The sequence below is a fragment of the Cyanistes caeruleus genome, chromosome 2 (assembly GCF_971803275.1).
Source record: "Cyanistes caeruleus chromosome 2, bCyaCae1.hap1.1, whole genome shotgun sequence".
NCBI classification, from domain to species: Eukaryota; Metazoa; Chordata; class Aves; order Passeriformes; family Paridae; genus Cyanistes; species Cyanistes caeruleus.
Window position 1 is genome coordinate 13,084,366 of NC_141702.1, and position 25,936 is coordinate 13,110,301.

At 39.2% G+C, this 25,936-nt stretch overlaps 1 protein-coding gene and 1 long non-coding RNA gene across 4 annotated transcripts; one reads left to right on the forward strand and one right to left on the reverse strand.

Annotated features, from left to right (window-relative positions):
- Positions 1-994: 994 nt before the first annotated feature.
- Positions 995-4,401, reverse strand: LRATD1 (LRAT domain containing 1). Its single transcript, XM_086875840.1, has 2 exons — positions 4,289-4,401; positions 995-3,720 (listed from the first exon to the last, which is right to left on the reverse strand). The coding sequence occupies exon 2, from the start codon at positions 3,681-3,683 to the stop codon at positions 2,829-2,831; it is 855 nt and encodes a 284-aa protein (XP_086731966.1). The 5' UTR covers positions 3,684-3,720; positions 4,289-4,401; the 3' UTR covers positions 995-2,828.
- A 173-nt stretch (positions 4,402-4,574) lies between these two features.
- Positions 4,575-23,437, forward strand: LOC111925973 (uncharacterized). Of its 3 annotated transcripts, none has more exons than XR_002862617.2 (5): positions 4,575-5,117; positions 15,567-15,829; positions 15,944-16,133; positions 20,169-20,294; positions 21,167-23,437. It is a non-coding gene; the product is annotated as an uncharacterized LOC111925973 (long non-coding RNA). The 3 variants fall into 3 exon arrangements; XR_002862618.2 differs by having other exon boundaries at positions 21,170-23,437; XR_002862619.2 differs by lacking the exon at positions 15,944-16,133.
- Positions 23,438-25,936: the final 2,499 nt, after the last annotated feature.

Here is a 25,936-nt window from a genome sequence, read left to right on the forward strand (position 1 = left end):
AGAGCCATTAACTGCAATGGGCTAAGAATCAAGACCAGATTGCTGCCAATAGCTCTGGACTGAAATCTAGCTAAAGAAAAATAACAAAAGAAACTGTATGGGCACCCTTGTTGCTAATTACAGAATGCTACTTGAACACAGTCATGGCAATACTATATCCTAGGTTAATACCAGCTGTTATCATCTGGTATTGGAAAATATATTTCCAATATATTTTCTCTAGTCATTATGAAAAGGACTAAGGCCTTTTAAAGGTACAGCATTGTACCTTTATTTGTACAAATTCAGAGTGATGCCAGAGGTCTCTGACAGAGCTTGAATAAATAAGCATACAGTAGCTCCTATAATTTCTTTTATATACTACAAAATACCATTCTACATCTAGCTGGCTAAGATAAGGAATATAGTCATGCTTATGAACCAGGTTAGTAAATCATTGCAAAAAAATCCAAAGTTAAAATGGAGTTTTTAGCACAGTGAAAAGTTTAAATTTAGTATATTTTAAATTCTCACAAGTGACAACCTAAAATTATTTTCTTCCAAGGAACATCTGTCTAATCCTGTTATTAATCTAACAGCAATTTGAATAAAAACCATTCCGGAAATCAAAAATAATACTATGACTCTATTCTTCTTGCCTTCATTTATAAAGCTTCTGGTACTTATTCCCTCTTCATTTAATTCTCCCTGCCTCTTGCAACCTCAGGTCTCTAATGCATATTTCTGATAAGGAAAAAAAAAAAAAATCAAATAAATTGCTTTTTCCCACCTTTCCTTCTCATATCAGTTTCTGATGTTTTGCAAGTGCCTTGGTGTAAAGCCAAAGCCTTTCTGCAATCCCACAGTGCTCCCACCAAGTGGTACAGGGAAATCAGTTCTAACAGACAATTTAGGCAATCTAATGTGCAACAGTAAGATACACAAACACTAGGTAGAAGATTCTGTTCCTGTTATGGGAAAAGTTAACATCATCAGACAACCACTACTGCCTATATAAAGCTAAAATATTACAGATTTATTAAAAAAGTGTGCTGTGGTTTGAGGCTACTTCAACAGCAATTTGACAGTAATTACAATTCACATTTTTACCCTATATTGTACTAAATAAGGTACTTTAGGGAAAGTGATAAATTACCTGCTTATTACCACATAATTTTGCCACATATATTAGCAAGAACAAATCCAATTATATGACCTTCACTGAATAGGAGTAGTTTTGGGGGTGCAGGTTTTTGTTAGTTTTTTCTTAAAGATATTTATACTAACAGATTAATTATAATGAAGTACACTCCACCCTCGCAGCTTCAGCTACAGTAGGCAAAAGCTTTGTAGAAATGGAATTACTGTTGCAACAAGGTTGCTTATGACATTGTTTAATTAAAAAAAAAAGAAAAAAAGAAAGAGTTGGGACACTCTTGTACATTGACAGGCGGTGGAGTGTATCATATATATACAAAAGAGGGCTATTACTTCTGTTAGCTGACATTGATGTGGGAAGAGAGAACAAAACCAAGTGCATTTTCTTTCCAGCACTGAAACATGCAAAGACAAAATTACAAGTTGTATGCAGCTCAGAATAATAAAAAGAAATGCCCCAGTATAGTTTAGATTTTTAAAAAATATATTTAATTCTCTGATCTTTCACTTCAAAACTTAGAATTAAGCAATGAATGAACAGGATCTGAAATACAGACAAGGCATTGCTCACATAACATTAAAAGGCATCTTTTAAATGCTGCTGTGGATTTCTAAACTTACACTGAACAGAATTTTTTGTTGCTGGGAATTTGAAATGCAAGATGACCTTGGCCACATTACATCAATTTCTTTAACTGGAATTGTAAATATGCAATAAATTGCTGTTCCAAAGAGGTAACATGCAGAATTCAAAATTGTTTCTTGCAGGATTCTGTTGACCTGTGTATGATGAGATATTGAAGCAGTGGTACAAAATCCACAGCTCAAGCATGAAATCCTAGTGGCTCTGATATGATCTCTGAGAATACTGCTCCTCAAAATACACCACTTCCTTTTAACCACTGAATTTAGTTTTAGGAAAACAGCTGCTTGCCAACTTTTTTTTTTTTTAAAAAAAAAAAGAAAAAAAAAAGGCAAGGAAGGTGGGAGGAGGGAAGAGGTGGAAAGAGCTTATGCATTATGATGACATTTAGCAGAAAGCTGCAGACAGAAAGCAAAGGCAAATATTTTAAATGTGACAGATTTAAACCAGAAATGAAAGTGTTTTTTCCTAGTAAACAGCTTGCCAGAGTTGGTTGGGACAAAATTTGGGTTGCAGCTACAGGCTGAAACAGCAGTGTAGAGAAACAAAAACAGGGATTTACCCTCTACCCCAACACCCCCTTTCTCTCCCAGTTAGCAAAGTATGACTGATGCTTTTGGTTGGCCAGGCAAATATTAGCTAGAATCTCATTTAGCTACATCCACGGTCCCAGATGCTTAAAACTTATCATGGATTAAAGCCATGAAATAAAAATTTAAAAAGAAATTTCAATTTGAAATTTTATTGGCATGTTGCTAGAATGGTCAACATCAATTGATAGGAGAGACTTTGTCCACATACTCCGAGAACAGCCTTCCTGCACCTCCCCCCTCTTTTCTTCCTCTCTCTTTCAGCATTAATGCTATTAAAAGCCAAACAAAATACTGGCTATGGGTGTAAAGAATGCTGGTTTTTTTTTTTGGAATGTTGCCATGGATCCTGCTTCCAGTCGCGTCCCACGGAAGGAGGGTGCAGCCTCCTGACTCTACGGCAGGCTGGTCTCCCCGAGCAGGGCAGAAGGAAGATAGCCACGTACTCCTGCTCCTCCCTATTCTTTCCCATCCACTATAGCCAGGTCTTTGATCACCCTCAGTTTGCCACTGGCATCGATCCTGCGCTTCTCGCGTATTAGATCCTCCAGGCTGTGGAACCTCACCGTATGCACCTTGTTCTCTGCCAAGTGGATCTTGAGATAGTACTGCTGCTGGTGCTGGGTGCCAGCAGCCGCCTGCAGCTCCCCCCCGGCTTTGAACTCCCGTTTCCCGAAGCGGCACCAGGCGGCGAAGCTCTCGGAGTTAGTCCAGCAGATCTCGTCGCTTTTTAAGCCCAGGTGCCCGCAGGCGTTCTGCACCACCAGCTCCGCCACCAGCGGGCGGAAGCGGTACCAGCTATTCACCACCCGGCCCACGTTGCCCGCGGCCGCCTCGTACAAGCTGTCCTGGCGGATCTGCCCCTGGTGCAGGTGGATGATCTGCCCGCCGCCCACGTACACGGCCCAGTGCGGCGGCGGGTGCTCCGACGGCCCCAGGTAGAGCAGCTCCAGCAGGTCCCCCGGCTTGCAGAGGGCGGGCAGGGCTGACACCGAGTAGACGCTGAGGTCCCCAGCCTGGGGGCCGCTGCTGACCTTGGAGAAGATGCATTCCTGGCCGCGGAAAGCGGAGAACTGGGTCTCGTTCAGCACCAGCTGGTGGTGGAGGTGGTGGGTGGGCGTCTCCTGCCCAGGGCTGCCGGAGCCCTTCACGCCGTACTTGTCTGGCTGGCCTCGCTCGTCCAGGTCCTCCTCTTCATCCGAAAAGAAGTAAGCCACCCCGACGCGCAGCTCGTCCTTCTCGATCCCCGAGGGGTCCCCGGTCGGCAGCTCGCTGTAATTCAGGTGGGTGATGCGATCCAGTTGATTTCCCATCAATGACAGGGCGAGGCGAGGGCAGGAATCGCCGGATCTAAGGGAGGGTGGGGTGGGCAGAGACAGAGAAGAACAAGAGATGGGAAGGAGAGCGCACGCAGAGAGAAGGAAAGAAAGAAGAAAAGAAAAAAATCAAGGCACATACAAAAGATTTCAGCGATTCCGCCCTAAGCCCTTATCTCTCCCCGACTCCTTCACTCCCCTTCGTGCAAGGGAGAAACTCCCAGTGCGGACCCTTCCCCCTACCCCAGGGGTGCGGGGCAGGGCAGAGCCCCGACTCCGGAGTGCCGGCTCCCAGCGCCACGAGAGGAGCTCCGTGCGGGGGGACGGAACTGCCCCAGGAGTCTCCGCTCTGCGAGGGGAGATGGCTCCGGAGGCTCGGGGAGGCTCTGGCCGGAGGGTCCCGGGCCCTCCCTCCGCCGGTGCGCAGCCGAACCGCGCCGGGCAGCGCTGCGTGTGGGGGTCGGCTGCAGGAGCGCACGGCCCCGGAGCTGCCAGCCCTGCCCACCCAGCGCCCGCAGCCCGGCCGGGACCCCGCAAGACACAGGCAAAGAGCAACGATCGGCACCCCCCGCCCGAGGGGTCCCTCCCGTCCCCTTCCGTACCCGTGGTCGCCCAGCGCCAGAACCCCCCCAAACTCCTTTAAAGTCGTCCTGTCCCCATGGGCGCCGCAGAGGAAGCGCGACACCGTGCACTCCACCGCCACCCGGCTGCTCCGCCCGCGCCGCTCTGGGCAGCCCGGCCCCTCCGGCGAGCCTAAGTACCGGCGGCGCCGCTCCCGAGCCCGCCCCGGCCGCGCTCATTGGCCGCGCCCGGCGGCGGCGGGGCTGGGCCGCGGCTCTGCCCGCCCGGGCCCCGGCTCTGCCCGCCCGGCCCCGCTGCTGCCCTCAGCACGCCGGCCCCGACCCCCGGGCCGCTCCTGCCGAGCCCCGACCCCCGGGCTACCCCCGCCGAGCCCCGAGCTCCCCGACCAGCCCCGACCCCCGGGCTGCTCCGGCTGGCCCCGGGGCTGCGGCAGGCGGGGCGTCCCGGAGGAAGGAGGTTTGAGATCGTGTCCACCGTGAAGCCGCTGCCAAGTACCCCTGGACTGTACAGAAGTAAAAAAGAAAGAAATAAAAGCAAATTAAAAAAAAAAAAAAAAAAAAAAAAAGTCTATCAATCTTACTCGCCCGGAAGAGACGGCCACGAGTTGCTCTGTCCCTCGAGGCTGGACGTGGGTGCCCCTCACCTCACTTCAGCAACCTCAGGTTGCAGCTGTGCGGCCTGAGCTGATACCCTGGGCTTCCTTTCGCCGAGGAGAAAAACGCATTTCCAGAGGGCTATTCCTCTCGCCTATTGCACCTCCTATTTTAGCACGGCATGAAGTGTCTTAAGGAGGTGACTGTCTCTTCGTCGCCTAGATGTGAAGTTGGAATGCTCGATGGATGGCAGTAGGTGAGACGACTCTGTCTTTCCACATCTGGACAAAGTAGCAGTTGTGGGTTGTCCTCAGGTGTAACTAGAAGACACGCTATGGCTTGTCCTAAGTAAAAAGCCGAGCCTGTCTGGCAGTAGCAGTCCATTTCTTCCGAAAATATATGAAATCTAAATAGTTGTCATTTGTAGTAGCTACTAACAATACACAGTTTTGTACCTAATTTTGCACATTTTGGAAATGCAGCTCAGAAATTATTTTTTCTTTTAACCACACTTCCCCTATGAGGCTGTGTCAATGATGGGATTGTAACCTGGTTCTTCTATGTTCTTAGTCTTTCTCTATAACCGTGTGAACTTCTGAGAAGTGAGAATTTAAATATTTAAGACACTTCATGAAAAAAATCTAATGACATTCTTTGGTTCAGATGTGAATCATATTAAAGTACCATTTTTAGCAGGAAGTAATCTACTCATTTCTTTGCAGTGAAAATAGTTTTGTCATCTAGCCACAAGTATTTTTGCTTTCAGTGTTTATGGATAATATCTCTCTTCACTGCTGTCCTTTTGCCAGTCTTCAGGTTTAGTTAACTGAGAACAATAATGCCATCACTTTATTCTCATTATAGAGAGACATACATCCTTAAATAAAAATAGTGAATTTCAGTTTTTCAGGGTTCAAGCTCTAAACCTATATTCATATGGATCAAATGCCGAGTTTCTTAGATAAATGTGTTTACTTTGAATGATCCTTTTCTTTTTCAATTCAAGTATTGATACAGCTGTCTTTGTAGGGTGGAATCTCCTTGTACTCACTGTTTTTTTTTAACATATGCAAAGGCATCACATCATAAATGGAGGGAAAAAAAAAAAAGGTGTGTTTAGTAAAATTCGAAGACTGACATCAGTTATTTTTTTACTGTGGCAATTATACTAATCTATTGATGGTTACAGACTTCCCATGTCTCATAAACTCAGGGGTTATGGCCTGAGACTACAGGAATTAAGCTGATTTGCAGCAGTGAAGGATGCAACATTTATGGCCTGTAGAATCAGAAAGATAATTTGAAAACAACAAAAAAAGAGAGTGTTTCCTAATACATGCATTTTAAAGTTTCAGAGGACTAAACATAACAGATGGATGTTATTTATCTCTAGAATTGTGTAAATACTTTTCTACTGATTGTCAGAAATTATATGTTCTTTTACAGCATGACCTTCACCAACTGCAACATTTTAAATTAAATTATGAAGACACTCTAATAGATCTAGAGCTAAAGCTGTAAAACATTGTTTAAATATTTTGACTTTTATTTTAATAACTGTTAATGTGCTTCATTGTTAAAGATAGTCCAAGTTGAAAGCCATTTTCCGTAGACCTTCATCGACAGTTTCTGTTTTCTAAACGCTTTACATTTTTCCCGTTTAAAGTCTGCATCTTTTTAGGTTGCACTCGCACAGTTCACACTTCCCACGTTTGCCAATCATCAAGGCTATGTGGAGTAATTTTTAGATACTTCTAAACAAACAAAACATTATTTCATCCTTTCTGTGCAAAACAGTGGAGAACAGACTGCTTCACCAAACTGCAGGTGCAGAAGGAGTCTGGGTATAGGAAAGGCTCTGCCCTTCGAACTAGGAGCATCTCCTGCCAGATTTTAACCATTTTTTGGGCGATCCCCTGCAGTTTTGCAAGTCTGCTCAATGAGAGAATTTTGTCTCTTGTTGAAGGACTTACAATCCCTTACAATTCACCTCTCCTCACGACCTCTATTCAACACACCTCCAGCATCCATTTCCTTGTTTCATTTCAGTTCTCTGTACGCTGTCTCAGAGCTTTGTGCTCTACCACTGTCCCTCAGGAAGAAATTTTCCCTCCGTTTCTCTTCAGTCACAGTTTTATGATAGTGTCAAGTTAAAAAAAGAAAACACATACAAAAAACTCCTATCAACCAACAAATAAACAACCCCCAAACTTTTATATAAGTTTATATACACTGCTGGAGATGCCTGTTTTGTCTGAGCTAATTTGATTAATGAATTTATGATCTGCTTTAGATGTTTAACTTCTGGGTGCTTCCTTAGCACGGCAGTGAGTGCAGGCTTGGCTGCTCTTAGATGATGGCACTGGCAGTGCAGCATCACTGTTCACACTTATTATTGACCAGCTTCAGCTTCATTAACCAGGGTCCATGCTCTCTCCTTGCACCTGGACATGGGTATTCACAACATTCCTAACATGTTATTACTGACCCTTACTATTTTTTTCTGCATTCTGAACATTGGAAAGAAACCCGATAACTTCATAATCTCTGGCTCTGTCCTGGTCTACTCTGAGAGAGTGAATTTATATTTTTCCATTGCTATTTTTTCTTTTTGTGCCTTTTTCCATACTTGGCATTTGGTAACTGTTGCATTTATATTTAATTTAATATGGTGAAAACCCTTAAAATATGTGGCAAAATAGATACTCAGTAGCTTATCTTTTAAACCTTATTTTTTAAATGTTCTTTTCATCCTGCCTTGAGCTGAGCTTTGGAGTCTTGGACCTCTGTTGCTAAAAGTGGAGCTGAAACTACCATTGATTTTAATGAGTGGGGAACATTTGTGCAGAAAAATTTAGGAACACATGTTTCAAAAAACAACCAGAGATAAAAAAACTGATGATAAGGCTGGAAACTTTCCTATCTGTTATGAACTTTAGATTGTAGAAATCTGTCCATTACAATCCTGTTAACATCGAATCTCAAAGGCCCAGAAGCTCTTATCTATTTCAGGCACACTGCAATTGGTGGAAGCTAAATACAATTTCTACATCTAACTAGTCTGGGAGAGTCCTGAGGCTTCAGATAGGGAGTTGGGCCAATTCAGCCTCGAGATTACAGAGGGAGACCTCATCAGTGTCTATCAGTATCTGAAAGGAGGATGTCAAGAGGATGGACCAAGGCTCTGCTTGGTGGTGCCATACAACAGGACAAAAGGCAAGGGCAAAAAAGTGATGGACAGGAAGTTCCACCTGAACATGTGGAAGAACTTTACAGTGCAGGTGGGCAGACACTGGAACAGATTGCCCAGAGAGGCTGTGGAGTCTCCCTCTGGAGATATTTAAGAGCTGTCTGGGCCCAATCCTGTGCAAATGTGCTCTGGGATAACCCTGTTTGAGCAGGGAGGTTGGACCAAATGACCCACTGTGGCCCTTTCCAGATTTTGGCCCTTCAGCCTTGGACAGCTTTTGCCATTTTTATCCCATAATGCTGAAACTATCAAGAAGATAGTTGTGGTCACAGTTTTTCTTTTCCCTCTTTTCTGCTCTTCTGATGGCTTCTGGTGATTTTATGGTTCTTACATTCACAGAGTCACTTGTAAGTAAAATTTTCCAGGACTTGTTGTTTGTCCCTGAGGTACAGTATAACCACATAATTGTCCATTTGGATGTTCTAAACTCCAAAGCCAAATGGCTGCATCAAAACTACCTCAGAATAGTTATTCCTAATCTGTTTTAATCCCTAAAATGTATGGAAGAGTAGTATCTGACTTGTGCTAAAGTTTTTCGAAAGGTCATGCTACCAATTAATTGTATGATTCACTGATCCTTGGGCTGGGCCTATGTAGCCAGTTGCTTAGATTCTACCCAGCTCCTTTTTATCAGGTAACACTTGTAAGGACTCCAGACTTAATTTCTGATGAAATGATACAACCAGAAAAATATTGTAGGAGAAAAGATTTTGAGGAGGAATGGGAAGAAATAGCTTAATTTGAAAGCCTTTGGAAGGCTGTTATGTTGACAGAATCCCAAACGGGATAGTCACTTTTAAGTTCTCAGGGAGCAGCAGGTCAGGGTGCTGGGCAGGGGCAGGGTTTGGGGAGCTGGAGCTGCACCTAACTGCAGCCTCCCAGTGCCCTGGCAGGGGGAGAGGAGCAGGAGTGCTGGTCTGGGGCCAGGTGAGGCCAAGCCAAGGGAAGTCATGGCAGTCATGCAAGGCCATCCCAACTCCGCAGCCTGGTCCAAGCATGGGCCAGAGCTCTGATGCAGCTCTCAAGTCAGGGCATGAAGCCCCATCCTAGCTCCACAAAACTCTTCCTCATTTACTTTGCTTTTCTTCTGGACATCTTATCCAAGGTTCATCTCATCAGACCTGATCTTGAACAGAAATAGCAAACCCTGAGGAAGTGATGGAAGAGTTTGTAGATCTTACACTCAGATCCCTGACAGTAGCATCATTATTCATTCATTGGAGTATGAAAGAAAAATAGCTGAGGGACTAGATTTTCATTTAGATGTCTGTCTGTACACTAAATGGAATCTGAACTGAACACATAGGCTTTTTTATGGGGGGGAGGGGAGGATGTTATAGCTTAAATTACTACTATAAGCAAAGAAGCCTTCCCTATGATTATAACAATATCCTTTATGGATGTTTGAAGAATTGGATGTTGATGACTGTGAAGTTAGATCAATTATCAGTGAATTTTATTTCTTGATCCTTCTATTTCCTGGATTATGTCTTTCTCAAAGTTATTCTGAGTGTTCCAGAGTGCCACTATTTTCATATAGAGACAGAAGAAACTAAACAACAAAATCAACAACAGCAAAACCCTCTAAGCAGACATGACCACAGTCAAATAAAGAGAATTTGCTTATTCATAGTAGAATATTACTCTTATGCAAGCTTTGTATTCTTTGGTTTGCGAATTTTATATAAATTTTATTTTATTTTTTGTCTGTGTTACAAAATAATATAAAACATAGTCTTGCCTTGTGGTGAACCTGACCAAGTAATTGTAGCCACAGAACAGTGACTATGTGTTTGAAATATCTTGGTAAAGTAAGCTTGATCTTAAATTTGTTAGTTTAATCATATACAGCTCTAGGTAGATTCAGTATAAGAGAACTTTTGTTCTTTTATTTTGATTTTATTTTTATTTATCCCATTTCACCCTGGGTTTTTTTGTTTGATTGATTAGTTGGTTTTTTTGTTTGTTTGTTTGTTTTTTTTCTTTCAGTAAAGACACAGTTTCATATTATGTTTAATAATGAGTAAGAGGATTCCAATTGATAGCAAACTTTCACCCCAACTACCTACTCCCTCAATTTCTTTCATAGCTTATTCTGTGATCATGTAGTAACAGGGTGAGCTTAAATCCACAGCACTGCTATAACAAGATGTTGAATATTTGCCAGAAGAAAAACATCTTTTTTAAAGGTGTTGGCACTCCAGAGCTGGTGCTCTGAAACTGAAACAGTCATGAATATTGGTCCCTTCTGAATATAGGATTTTGACATGGCTTTAATAAAGTTGGTTACATTGTTCCTTCTGTAAAAGGAGGATAATAATGGCAGTCTGCAAGGAAAAATTCCACAGTCTCCTCTAGCTCTTGCTACAAATAAATCTAAAATAAAAATGACTTTGTAATGTTTATACAGGGAAAAAATATCTCCAGAAAGTAGTACAACTTCAAAAAAAAAGCTCCCAGAAAAAAAAAATTCAAAAGTGTTTGTAATTGTTTTCTAATGAAATCTTGTTAGGTGGACTATTATCACATGGCATATCACATTTTGATGTCTTTCTTCAATTAACATTTTGCAGTTCCTGACAGGGCTTCCCTAAATCACTTTTAAAGACTGGAAGCCTTTTCAGAAATATCAGACCATAAGGAATAAAGTAGTGTTTTTTCATAAAAATTGCATTTTCATTTTATGACTCTCCACTGATGATGTGTTAACTTTGTCCCTAAATGACTTAACAAGAAATAGATAATAAATATATTTCCAAGTGCACACTGGTTACTTAATTATGTTTATCTTATTATTAGTTCTTTCCCAAACTACTGAAAGAGAAAAGGCAAAATGTTTTCCTAAGTATGATATGATATTTTCTTGCATTTCCCCTTTAAAACTAGACAGATTGTCCACTATATTTTCTTTTCTTTAGCTTTTTTTTATTTTTTAATTGGAAAGCTGTATGCAACCTAATATCTGCCTGCTTCTGTTATAACAGGGTTATTTGCTTGACTTTTTCCATTTTCATATGTGCTTTGGGATCCTTTATTAAGTCATTGTTCTGTAACTGCATTCTATTATAATTTTGCTCATTTTTAATAATATGTATGATATTTCTGCTGCCCTGAAGGACTCCCATGAAAATTAAACGTTGAAATAAAATGAGCATTCAATGCTTCTTTCTATTAGGCTAGTTAATATTTTATAAAATATATTTTATCTGTGAGTCTTTCAAAACCTGAACTCGAAAATTACTTTCTAAATATTATAAGCACTAACAAATACCCCTTGACTGAATAGCAAAGCTGAAATTCAATTTGTGTGACACTTGCTATTCATAAACAGTTTGAGCTTCACTCTTATAGTTCATGATGTTAGCTGAACCCTTTTGACTGAGTAACAGAACTAGATTCAGTAAGGGAATCATACCTTGCTATATATGAAAACCTTTTGGACTGAGCTTCTCTTTTTCTTTTTCAAATACAGAGCCCATTTCTGGAGACTTAAATTGTTCAAAATGCATATCAATTTTAGGGCCAGACCAGCATCATCCTGCCTACAATAAGAAAAGGCTGTCAGAGATACATGCACACAGTTTTCTTTGAATCCAGTGAGATTTCTGTCTGCAAAGAAAGAATACAGCTATAGATGCTTAGAAATTACAAATGCATACAATTAGAATTCATTTCAATTTTCTAAGATATAAGTATTGAATAAATTCATTGAGACTGCACTGTGATGCCATAAAAATAAGTTTCTGCTCAACAAAAATTAAGTAGCCCAAATTTGTAAATTCAATACTATTTCCAGTAGTAATTTCCAAGCAACATTTTCCCAGCCTCAAGGCAATCTTGGATCCATTGGGTCGTGTCTATTCATGTATGTAAGTCTTTCACCTAAAAGTCTGTCTCAGCTAATTGGCTCACAGGTTAACCCTGTTACCTTCATACTCTTTTTCTGCTGATTGTGTCTGTACAAAACCATTGTTTACAGAAGGATTTTTTAGAGTTGTAGCATACTAAACTGTAACCAGCTACTTTATGTATAATGCATAAATGAGTGTAGACTACAGCTCATTTTACTTAGCTGTGTTGTTCCTTCAATAATAATGGAAGAAAAAAGCCATGCAAAATTTATGTTTATCCCTAAGTTTGAAGATGCAGCATGATTTGAATATACTTCAGACAAGTTGCATAAGGTATGACAGTAGTACCTTAATTTCATCCTTCCCCCTTTAAGAAAAGCAGAAATTAATTTGATTTCAGTAGAAAAAAGGTCTGATTGAAAGAAAAGAAAAAAAATCTGACTTGAGACAAGACTGGATTCATAGCTGTTTGTTTTACTCTTAGCTGTAGTAAAAAGTTTTTTAGTGATCCTGGTCATATCACTGAGATGTAGGCTGGTGCCATCAATTATTATTTAAAGAACGGTTTAAAACATGGATATAGTACTCATCGTAGGTGTCAGAATTCCGTGTTTAGTTCCTTATGTAGCCTCAGTGGATAAAAACTCTGTCATTCCTTTTAAGTGTGTGCCTATTATTTAAGACACACTACAGGCTGTCTGGATATTCTCCAGTTGCTATGTTGTAACTTTGCCCTTGTTGAGAAAATTATTCAAAGAAACTTGAACAAAACTTTTAAATAAGGGATTAGAGTACTCACTTGAAGGCAAAGGAACCTGGGTTCCTATTTCTGTTTCCGTAGTTCAAAGACTATTTAATGGAAATAGCCTTAAGATGAGAATGTTCATCCAAAAATAGGTGCTTCATTCTTTCCTACAAAACAGAAAAAAAGAACTGTATCCTACTTTCCTGGTGCCATGGTTTCAGATTTTGCTGCTGATTATGGAATGGGTGGTCAAATGCATCACAATTTGTGGCAGGCATGTCTTAAAACCTCCTGATTTTGTGTTGAGCTCAGGCCTGCGCTGGATGGTTGGTGTTGCAGAGCAGAGGAAGATCCCCAGGGATTTAGCAGGAGTTCACAGCAGGCCCCTGTTGATAGGTGCTGTGCTGCTTGCATTCAGGAAACTTCAGGCATGCCTCTAATGAGAAGCACTAACCTCCTGCAAACTCAAATCTACAGTTTCTTCTGGGTTTAAGTGCCTCCAAGTTTAAGCGGCAGCTGTTGCTTTGCTTTTCTGATTACAGTTTCTGCCTAAACATCTCCATTTTCTCCAAATCCTTCTTTAGATGTTTTAATCCATTACTTGCTCTATCCCTTAATCTCTGTTCTGCTCACCTTCTCCTATGTAAATGGGAATATTCTTGCTTCTTTCACCTCACAGAAGGTATTCTGTGTTGCCTGATAGCAATTATATAGGACAAGGGCTGCCTCCAGGGGAGACATCTCTCCAGGTATAAGTGTAATACAACGAACATGGGATGTGGGGGTACTGTTAAACACAAATAAACTTCAGTAATATGACTGCATATTCATTTCATTTCACTTTCCTGATATGTTGACCATCATTGATGTTTTATATACAGTGCTATAAGAATGGTAATTTTTTGTATGTCATCAAGTTTGGAGGGTAATAATCCACAACAGAGATGAAATTCTGTGTGTGAAAGTGTGGCCCATGAAGACTCTGTGCAGTGTTGGAAGAATATGAGAGGATTGCTAATGATAAAAGGCCTTTGAAGAGACTTTGATCCCCGGGATAAGCTTGTAGAGATTGTACTGTGGCCATTTCATGGGGAGATAATCACCTGAGGCTGAGATGGTAACCTATGTCCAGAAAATGGTGAAATTCACAATTATACAGCCCTGATTTGGCCAGTGAGTCTTTTAGCTCAATTAAAAAATAAAAACAAAAAACAACAGAAAAAAACCAAAGAAACAACCAAAAACCAGAAACAAGACTGTTTATAAATTCTGAAGTTTTTTAAACTTCATCCGGCATTAAACCTCCCCCTGCACCCCCCCCAAAAAAATAACCTATGAAAGTGTAATTTTCTATTAAGGCAATATTTTTGACCTGAAGAATGTTTTGGGTTTTTTAATATGCACTTTTTAAAGTGGAAAAATGAGATACTTATATATGAAGCATAAGTAAGTGGAAAGTGAAATTTTCTTTTGAAAGATGAGGGTTTTTTTCTCATTAATTATAATGAATAAATGCTAATGTCAAAACAAAATATTTAGAATCTGCGAAAATGCTGAATATTTTTGAACTGAAAAGTTTTTCTGAATTTAACTTGAACTTGAAAAATGTTTTGTATGACTGAGTAATATATTTCTTGGTACAGAAATTATTTCCCCCTCCAATAAAAAAAAAAAAAGAAGCTGTTTTAAATAAAATATCCTGACAGCAGCACGTGAGCTGGGTTTATAGCTGAAGTCATACATAGTATTGGATGCATGAATACTCTTCCAAACCAGAAACAGATAATTCCTTGAAACCCCAGAGATACCTGTACAGGGAAATTTGGCTTCGATAACCTACCCACACCAAATATGATTAAGCCTTATTATGTGTTTAGTTGAGGATTAGAGATAAATGAAGCTAATAAAGAAGAAAGAGTCTGCAAAGATACGGTGGTAATAAGTTAAACTGAAAATGGTGTAAATCATATATGCTCATCTCAACTCTGGGCTCATGATTCTTAGTGCATAATTTATTTGACACATTATTTCTTTCTTGTCTTCCCCCTCCCTCCCTTCTGTTCACAAATAGCTTATGAGAAAATAGCTGCTTTATCAAATGTATTAATTGAGCAAAACTGTTTATTTGAATAATTTTCATTAATAGAAATTGCATCTTGTTTTCATATTCACTTTCTAGATTATTACTTGTGCTCACAAGCAAAGGCTTGAAAAAGTATTTATAGTATGGAAATGTTTCTGTCAGATAACTCAAACTTCTAAGTTCTCTTTGTAAATGAAACAGTGGGAATTTTCATGGTATCCAGATAAAACCCATCAGTTCAAGATAGCTGGAAGAAACCAAATCACATCCAAAGGAGAGATAAAACACTATATTTTTTTAGACAAAAATTTTTAACCCTTCAGAAAAAAAGAGAGATTAATACAATCTAATGCTCAATGTATTTTTTGGAATAAGCAAATAAATTCATTACTTTCCATATATGGAAATAGGAAAAAAATTTTAAAAAAAGCACTTTGGTATATTCATTATTTAATCTGCACCATTCCTGAGCAATATCTCTGTGAGTATTGGTCGATCACAAACATCCTTTTGAAGTTACAAGTCTTTAGAGCTACAGAGTCTATAATCTCCCAGAGATTCTTACCATTTTATTACTGCTTTCTAATATTCTAATCCTAATTTCAAACATTGTTGCAGTCTAAACACATAATTTCTTGTTCTATATCTTGGGTCATGGAAAATAATTTATTCCTTCTCTCCTACCTGCAGCCTTTTATATATTTGAGAAATTTCTGCTTTTCTTTTTTTTCTAGGTTAAAGAATCATAATTCATTCATGTTTTTCTTTCTCTCCAGTTATGTTTTCTAGAATCCCAGTTGTTCATACTATTCCACTGAGCTCTCTTCAATTTTAAATCTTTCACAAACTGCGGTGTTCAAAATTGGAAAAGAAACCCAGCTGAGGCTTGAACGGAGCAGAGTAGAACAGAAGAATTGTTTATAGGCTATCTGACTGTTTCTAATTTATTAGTCTATGCCTTTTTGCATCACAGTGGCATTGTTCACATTTAGATTGTCACCCAACTACACCCTTTTCTGTGAAACTGTTGCATTATCAGGTAATTTCCCACATTCCTGTTTCTGACCTTAAAATTTTGAAATCTGTGAATCTTGTGAATTGCTACAACTTATTTCCATGGTGATTATATTCATAAATTCTTTTGTCTTAGCAGAACTCTGTATCAGTAAGTCTCTTCTTGACAGAACAGTCCTTCCATAAAAACTGAAAGACCCTGGAAAAGAAGTTAAATTCTGCAGAGGGAGATGGAATAAGATTTAAGAAATAGATGGTCCACTATAGAGGAAAAATTTATTTGCCATAGCTGATGTCAAGTAGTTAGAAGTCATTGAATCTTTTTCCAGGTATAATACATTCGTAGAAATGCAACGAAAAATGAGTTTTGTACATAATAAGAGTGGACTGTGGAAATTGCTAGTAATGTTTGTTCAGCTTTGTTTTTTTTCCTAGACAATTCAGATTTCCTGAATTAAACTATTTGGGTGGACTAAGATTTAGCAGAAGGGAGTTTTTTTCTGGGTTAGACTCATAGAAGTGGTAGCTGGAATGGGTGTGTGGCAGTCCATGTAATGCATCTCCTGTTCAAAGTGAGTCAATCCTGAATTGGTATCAGGTGTGGCTTTTTCTTACCTTGTTTTAGAAAGGATGATGATTTCACCACTATAGACTGCTTAAGTGCTGTGCTATCTGTATTGAGAAAAACGTTTTCATAATGTCCAATTTGAATTTCTTAAGCTGCCACTTTCTATAGCTGTTTCTTTTTAAATTGTCTATCATTCAAAAGTGTTTGGTCAGGTCATGTTTGTAATGGCACTCCTTCAGGAGGCTGGCTGCTTTTGGGCTGTGCCTTAGCCTCCTCTTTTCCAGACTAACATTTACATGTTTCTCCATTTATTGTAGGCCATATACTCTAGGCTCCTGAAAAGCTTGTTTGCTTTCAGATGGACTCTTTCTTGTTTCCTGACACTCATTTTGAGCTGTGGAGCCAAAAACTGGACATGTTACTCCAGCTGTAGCCATGTCAATACTATGTATAGTGACATGTTAAGTACTGGCCTCATTTCTAATAGTGTAGCCCATTGTACACTTTATCTCGTTCATATTGGTGGTGCACTTCTGCTCATCTTCAGCTTGGTAATTACTGCAACCCCTAGGACCTTTTGGTCAGGTGCTACTCAGCCAGCTCTGCTTCATGAGGTCATTCCACCCCATGTGCAGAATTTAAGGCTTCTCCCTCCTGAGTTTCACAAACCTTCTGTTGACCCAGTCTTCACTTTTCTCAAGGTTCCTAGAGCTGAATCTATATAACATGGTGTGTCAAACAGTTTTTCAGCAAATTTTCTGAGGGAACATTCTGCTTCATCATCCAGGATGAACTATTGGATTGCTTTCCAGCCCTAGAGTATTTGTTTCATTACCAACTGTTACACCTCAAGCCATTGATGATTGCTTTGGAACCCAGTGCTGCAGCCACTTTTCAGCCCAGTTAAAAGACTTTGTCCCACCACAGTTTCTCAGCCACAAGAATGTAGGGGAAGCCATTGCCAAATGCCTTAGTGCAGTAGAAGTTACAGGAATTGTCACCATTTACCTTCTCAGTCCATCATTTTGTCATAGAAGGCAACCATGGAAGGCAACCAGTTGGCCAGGTGGGATTTGCCTTTGTAAATTGGTGCTGATCTTGTTTGCCTTCTTATCTTCTTGCACGCTCATAAATGGACAATGTGCATCCTCCATCCCACCAGGGATTGCACTTGCTGTGTTCAGCTTACAATTCCCAGGACTTTCTTTCTGTTTTTTAAAGGTATGATCTGTTATTGCAGTGTTTTCCTAATAGCTAGGAAATAGCTTTATAATTACAGTGGCCAATCTTCCACAGCCTTAGGGCTATTTTCAGGCTCTGCAGATTGAATAATCTAGTTTTACTAAATAATCCCTCTGCCTGGGAGCAGAGGGCTGGGAGCAGGCTTTTCTGGTAAGGGTGAGAAAAACCCAAAGTATTTCAGTTTTCTTTGTCATTCATTGCCAGGTTATTATCCCTGTCCATCAGCATTCACTCATGTAGTTGCTGAATTAATTTTTCTCCATTACTGTTATGAAAATTAATACCCTAGGTTCATCAAGCACATTGAATGCTGCATTACTTATTACATTAGTAATCATGTAGCATCTCTTTACCCATAGTGGTCTTATTATCCCAAACAAATGACCCTGCTGTTGTGTTCTGTGGCAGAGAACTATGGTCAGTAAGCTTTATGATACTCTATATTTCAGAAATAAAGAGTTGGTATTTCATATTGGTTGACTACATTTAGTGGATACTTTTTACAGTGATGTCTTTCAGTTTCTTTTTGCCAGTAGAATATTAATTGACCACACATGAGATTCTGATTCTTCTCCTTCTTTGGTGCCTGGTTAACATCATCTTTGTCCAGCTTTTCCCTCTAAACCATGAACAAACCACAGCAAAAATTGTGCAGAGATGTGGTGTGAAGGAACCACAAAGGATAAAGTGTGCTCATTCATTCTTTTGGGATGACTCCTACGTGGTCGAGTGATGTGCGATGCCCCCAGTCTCTCTGAGGCCTGGAACATCTGTAGTTCTATGCACAGCACAGAGAATGGTGTTAGCTGAAAACAAATTCTAGCAACCTTTTGTCCAGAGTATGCAAAAACTGGCTTATAGTTTTCTATTCATGTTTAAAATTGGTCAAATTTATTTTCAGTTTTAAAAAGGTGGTAAAAATCACCCTGAGTGCAATTGTGATGTCTAGGCTTCAAAGCATGGTTTGTCTTTATAAAATCAGTTAGCTGACACTTTTTAATGTTAATTTTCTCCTAATTCAATTCTCCCAAATGGTTGAGTTGTTTGATTGAATATTGCCCACCAAAGAAACAGCCTCAGGCAGCATCTGTCATAGAAAATTTTATCCCAATTCATTAATATTCTGCAAAATTATAAGCTCTGAAAACAGGTATTTGTAATTTGAAGTATCAGGGAGCCTGAATAGTACATTATATTACTACCTTCCTGCACAAGTAAGTTACTGGTATGTGAATGGGTATTTATTAAAGCTGTTAAACTATTATTTTTTTTCATAAATGGATGCAATAGTTTGGCTCAAAAATGCTCTTGAATCTATGTAATTCTTTGTTACACACCTGGGAACAAAAGATTTGTAATAAAAGTGAAATGGCAGTCTGAATTCAGAATGCCCATGCTTTTGTGTTTTGATGTCTCAGCTTTCATGCTATTTTTATGTTGTTTCTTTCATCTTTAATTTTACCAAGAGATTCATATTAGATGCATTATTAATCCCTGTAACACTGCCTTCCCTTCTTCTGCACAGTGTGAGAGATTTCTGGCTTCATCAGAAATAGTAATGTTTGAGATTATTTTCTACATTTAATATGCGAATAAAAAAATGTGTATTTTCTAAAATCTCCATGCACTGTTATTTTCTTCCAAAGATTTCACTGATGCATTAGGACTGAGAGGCATAAGCAATCACCAAAAGCTTTTAAGCAATGATTTTGGTTGTGTACTTTATAACCTGAGAATTCTCAGCATGCAGCATGTTATAACACATACTGCACTGGAAAATAAACAGAAAAGTGAAGTATGGTAACCGGACTTTCTGTAAGGGTTTCACATAGAAATATGTGAAATAAAACGCAATTCCAATGTGTTGACCAACTGCATAAGAAGCAATTAAATGTCTCACTGATGATGGATAATGAGACCAATTACAGAATGTGTTTTAAAACATGACTGGTACAGTTATGATGCCTGCAACAGTGAGGGGACGCAGGGGAAGGAGAGCAAGGGATTGTGAATGTCTGATGGAAAGACTGATAATTTTGGAGCTGAGGTTTTTTTTTTTGGCTATTGGGTAAAGGGAAAGCTGACTGCAAATACTCCTCCACTTTGTATTAAAATGTGCATCATATTATTTTGATTGTTATATTTATTCTGTAAACAGTATCACAGCTGCACAAACTGGTCAAGGAAAAGGAGCATCATGCATGGTGAAAGTCTGGCCATAGTAAATCTATGTAACTACAATAAAGAGGGAACTCATAGGCCTTCTACATTGTTGATCAATGTTAGCAAAATCAACTGATGGTCATCTGGCTTCCAGCCAGGCAGCAACATCAATAATCCACTTAAACAGAAAATTATTATTGGAGTATTTGGGGCCCAACCCAAACAAATTATTGTTTTTATTATTATTATTATTGCTAGCATAGGGCAGTATGTTTCAGTTTGAGGTAATGTAGCACCTTTCTAGCAGACTACTTCTATTAGAAATAACAATAATTGCATGGATTAATATTTTCTGAAATCTAAGCAATTTGAAATCTCTCATTTACAACAGTGCTGCAGGTCTCCCACCAGCCTTCCCCAGACAGAGATGTGGTTCTGCTCCTGTAATGCTGGTCCCAGATGTGGATTCAAAGCCAATTCAGCTGCTCTTCTGTGAGTCAGACGAAAGTACTGGGAGGTATGGTGGAGCCCCAGTGAACATTCCCCTTCCACAAAACCCAGTGTGGATCTAGAAACAGAACTGACACATCCTCAAAGCACTCTGGCTACACCAATAATTACAGCCCCTCTATGCTTCTGGGTCCATATTTTGGTTCTCAGCTTTCAGTTCAGGTCTCTCTACTCTTGGTGTTCATAGCTAGAAATGAGAAGGGCCCGTGTTAGCAGTGTAGTCCTGCTCTTCTCAGAGTAGTGCATACCCTAAGGTCTGACCTCCAAAGAAGTCCAGTCACTGGTGCTTCAGAGCACAGCACAGAACTCTGAGGTGTGTTCCATGTTCCAAAAATATCATGAAAACCAACTTAAGCTGTACTCTCAGTGAACGTGTACTTTCATCTAAAGACAGAAAAAGCGCTGTTTTCTTTAACAATGCTAAGGTATACAGAAATTAAAGTGTCCAATATATTTCATTTTCTGTATACATGTAATATATTTCCAGAGATATTTGACTGTTTTATTTCCAGAACAAGTGCCAGCATGATTTGAAAGTGATAATTCCTCCACAGTTTGATTAGAAACAGGCTAATAGGGGTTTAAACTGAGGAGAGAGAATGAATGTTAATTGTTTTCAAATAACATAGTTTAAGCACCACAGTTAGTTTCAAATAACACAGAGGTAATCATTGAAGTGTGTAAACAAAATTTTTTATTTCAGTTACCAGTCATTAGAACTCCAGCTTAAATTAAAAAAAAAAAAAAAATCAGACAAATTATGCCAATTTATAATAAGGCAGTTGTACTGAGACTGGCTAGGATTGAGTTAATTTTCTTCATAAACACTTACATGGCAATCTGTTTTAGAACAGAACTGACAATACACTAATTTTCCAGCAGTGTTTGCACAGCATCATGGCTTTCTCTGGTTCTCAGTGTGGCCTACTCCAGAGACTAGACTGGAGAATGCACAATGGAAAAGAAGGGGAGATAATCTCAACCATCCAAAGACATCTTCCTTGCCCTATAAGATCATGCTCAGCAATAAAAGGGAAAAGAAAGGGTTTTAGGCAGGTTAGCAATCTTTTGCTTGGGAAGTGGTTGAGCATTGTTCTACTGTGGGAGGTGGTGAGCGATTACCTTTGCAACAGTTGGGATTTTTTTGTATTTTTCTCCCTTCTTCCACATATCCTTCATTTATTTACCTTTTTTTTTTTTTTTTTTTTCCCTATTGCTTTTATTCTTTCTTTTTCCTCTGCGGGCAGCTGCGCTAATTACAGAGTAGAAGCAGTCTTGGCCTTGATAGGTCACAGCTGTGTCCAGTAAGGATGAGTGTTATAAAAGAGGGAGTGGTTGGGGAAGGAGTTGGTGCTGCATGATGTTGCCCATGGGATTACACGGGGGAAAGGTGGGAAAATTTTACTGTAAGATAATAAACTGCAGATGCTTGCCACCATCTTCAGTGTCAGTCTTTTGAATCCACCGTCAATTGGTGCCCCATGTTAGGAGCAAGCACCGACATTCCCCATCCAGCTGAGAGCTGGGGAAGTGAGCAGTCAGCTGTGTGGTGCTTACCAAACCACCAGGGTTAATCCATAACAGGAAGTACAGAAAGACTGTGGCAGAGCTTCCTTGTTATTAACTTGTTTTATTGACCAGTACTAAATGAGTATAAAATGTCCATGTTCTGCTTTATTTATCCATTACAAGGCAACAGAGATCACTGCTGTTGGTTTCAGTAAAGCTGCTTCTGATTCAAGCTGTTCTACTTGAGATGATTGTCTATTAAGGCTTCAATTAGGTTTACTCTTGTTGGACTCCTCCGTGAAAAATATTTCACAATAGAAAACAAATGTAATTGGGTATAAATCATGATTCACGGAACAACACCTGCTGTTCCAAGTTGGGACTGAAAAACACTAGGAGAGGTGTTAACACAATGTGAGACAAATGCTGAAAAGGTGTAAGTGGCTGTAGCACCATTGTTTTCCATGTGGGTACATGCATTCAGCCTTGTTTATGTGTATTTAGATTGGGGTTTAGCAGAGTTAATTATAAAATTTTTAATAAGAAATATAAATGTGAGGCAGCTGGAGTGCATTCTGCTCTTCTTGGTTTTGTTGTTGCGGCTGATATTTCTCATACAATAAACAAGCTCTGTTAGAAATAGCCTCTTCTTGAAATTTTAATAGTATTTAATCCATAAATACTTCTCTAAATACCTCTGTTTTACTAATCATAATGGAATATGTTCACTGCAAGAGTCATAAAACAGATGAGGCAGTGAAAATGTTTAGTGAACATTAGAACTAATAATCATGATGATGCTAGAGCAGTTGGAGCACAGCACACAAAGATGCTACTGTAAACTCTATGCTCTCTACACAGCAGCAGTGGTAATAGAGGATTGTATAACTGGAATTACAGGCTGCACTGGAATTGGTTTGTGTTAGCAGAGCCAAAAATGACATAAATGTTCATTTGATGTTCAGAATACTTCCTCTTTTTCTGCATTCATTTTATTTCCTGACCCTTTATAGTGCTTAGCCTAAAGATTTTTGGTTTATTATCACTTTCTTCTTTAGTCTTTAGCTTCAGTTTGTGAAAGAAAGAAGGTTCATCTTTTCTATCACATTTGGAGGTGCAACACTCAGTAGACCAGCAGTGTTATGCTGTACCAGGTCTGAGTACATCACGCAGAGCTGAGCTGCTGACTCACCTGGCTGTGAGGTGTTAGGTGCTCGTACAGAGAGGCACACCTGATATGCTGTCCTCTTTTCACAGGCAACCCAGAAATAGAAATAAGTTTCTGAGTGTGTGAGAACTGAAAATTAAAAAAAGTCTAAATGGAATAAACTCTTGTCATGAAAGAAACAAAACTCTCATTCAAGGCCGTATACATTTAATTAATAGTTGGTCATTTTGGATGACTGATTGTTTGTATATTGCATGCATGAGTATGTGTATTTATGTCTACATGTCTTAGGAGCCCAGTAGAATTGCCATGAATTTGGGATGCACTTTGGTCTGGAATAGCTCCAGAAGAACTTACTAGCTAAGCCTTGCTGGAATTTATGGATAAGAGCAACATTAAGAAAATTAGCAGCAAGACCAGTTATGCTGCAAGAGGGAAGATGGTAAAAAAAATTTAGTAGGCTAAAGGAGAAATTGAATAACTTCATTAAAACAGAATTACAAAGGAAGTGTTTGCTGTGAATTAGATATGTTCCCAGTCCCAGGTGTATATCTTCCAAAATCACCATACCTACCCAGTTGTTCCCCAAGTATCTGTATTTACTTTAAGCTCAGACATCTGTGTATCTGTTGTGAAGTCTTTCTATACAATGTAGAAATTAATTCTAGATTTGATCATACATAATTAACTAATGGTGACCTATACTTCAGAAGATTATCTATTGATATTGTCATAAATTACTGATAACCTGACAAATAATACAGTATAAACTTAATTAGTGCACAGCACGATATGCCTCAGGAAGAGTGTTTCAAATACTGTTTTCCTAGCCCTGATTGATGATTCCTTTTGAGCTTAATAAGTGCTCAAAGCAGGGATCAAAAATTGTGTCCTTGCTAATGTCTTGAATTTATTGAATTACTGTGTAGATTATTGTAACTACTCTAAAGGAATTATTGGCCATGGGTTTATCACTCTTTGAGTGGTTTTTTGGGAAGTTTCTTTTGTCTCAATGATATTCTTCATCCATGCGACATGACAAAAGGTTTTTTGAGAAACTAACTAATCAATTAAAGTGTTTCATATAACACTTCAAACAAATCAAGGGATTCTGGCAATGAAGACAATATACATACTCAGAAAGGACCTGTAAATAAATAGAAAATAAAGGTGAGGCAGGCAGGGAAATTCAAATCTAAGTAATAACACAAAATAAAGCAAAGCATCAAAACACACTCAGACAAGTAAAATCTAACTAGAGAATACCTTGTTTTCCAGACTGCAGTGGTGGTATTTTGTATTTTGTATTTTCTTATCTTTCAGTCTCAGAAGTGACTATATTTAATGCAAGTTTCTGTTCTAATAATTTAAAATATGTAAAATTATGAGGTTTCATTTTGAGTTAAATGAATCCATCCTTTTTTTTTTTTTCTTCCTAGGGCCCTCTTCTGCATCTATCGCAGTCACAAAATTCCTGAATAGCAAATTGTATTGGATTGAGACTTGGAAAAAGAGTACTAAATAATGTGTCTTGAATAAAATTCAAGAGTTAGTATTTTTAGCAAGTCACCTATAATGGGAAAAGGGAGAAAAGCTTTAGTGTAAGAAGAGGAAAAAAATTAAGCAAAACAAAACCAATTTATCTTGTGTTTGTTATGAAAGTTTTCCTCCTTCCTTCTTAAAAAGAGTGGATCTTATGTTCTTTACTGTGAATGAGTCCAAAAGTGCATTTGTTTTGGTGGGATAAGAAGTACTGAACCTCTCAGTCTGAGTTATTGAGCTGGACAGTTGAAAAGTCCTCTGCCTCTGCTACTGTCCCTCCTAAATGTCTTCAGGGTTCCCTCTGGGGGGTGATAGGTGACAGGGACAAAAGCTACACAGTGACAGTGCTGATAATGAATGTGGATTATGAGAATCCAGTTCTAATCTCAGCCCTCCCTGTGTTTTATTCCTTTTTATAATTACAATCAATTTGAGGTCCACTTTCACTGCCCAGGAGAGTGGTGAGTCAGAGGGCTGTCCCAGCTGCTGAGCAGCAGTCTGGAAGAATCCCCTGGGGACAAGACAGGAGCTGGCTCTGGGTAGGGGGTGAACATAGAGAAAATGTTCAAGACATCCTTCAGTCAGTTTTCTGTCTGGTGGCTTATCAGGGGGCAGTGAAATGAACCTCAGAGTAATTGACAGGGACTTTGCAGATGTCCTGGGAGCCCTTGATCCAGCACCCTGGCACAGCTGGCAGCGGCTCTGTCACCAGGTGAGAGTGGCAGTGTGGCTCAGCCTCTCTGCAGCGCTGTGCTGCAGCTTGCAGAGCCTGCCCGAGCCTTCAGGATGGTCTCAGGAGATGGAGGGAAGAAGAGGGGAGGGGTGCTAATATTCTAGACACTTTGAGAGGCACAGATGTAGCTCCAGCATGAAAAAATACTTAGCTTTTCCAAACACAATGATATTGGACATTCTGTTTATAGCTGTGAATAGATTTTTTTTTTTTACTTAGTAGTTGAGCTGAAAAGCTTGTCAAATAAATAGTTTAGTGTTGATCCATTGGTTATCTGTTGGTCAAAATTATTTTTGCTATTCATTAGCTGTGTCAGACTCAATATGATTTCAAAGTAATAATAATAATAATTAGCATAAAAATCTATTTAGCAAAACTGTTTAATTAATGAGTTTTTTTAATTTAATGAGCATTTTTCCTTCTAAGGTTTTAAATTTCCAGGTGAAATTACTTGCTGTAGTATAAATAAATTGTAAAATGATTTTTTATCTCTTAAAAGTACAGTTTCTGAAAAATTTTTAGGAGCAATGATCATGCATTTGGACTTGAGGAAGATTATGACATATCAGCAAAGACTGAGTTACATGGCATGTAGGCACTCAAAGTAAATGCATATTTACTTTGAGAGCTATTACCAAAGTTAATTTAATTTTGGTACATTAAGAATAGACTGTTGTACAGGTTTCAAATATCATTC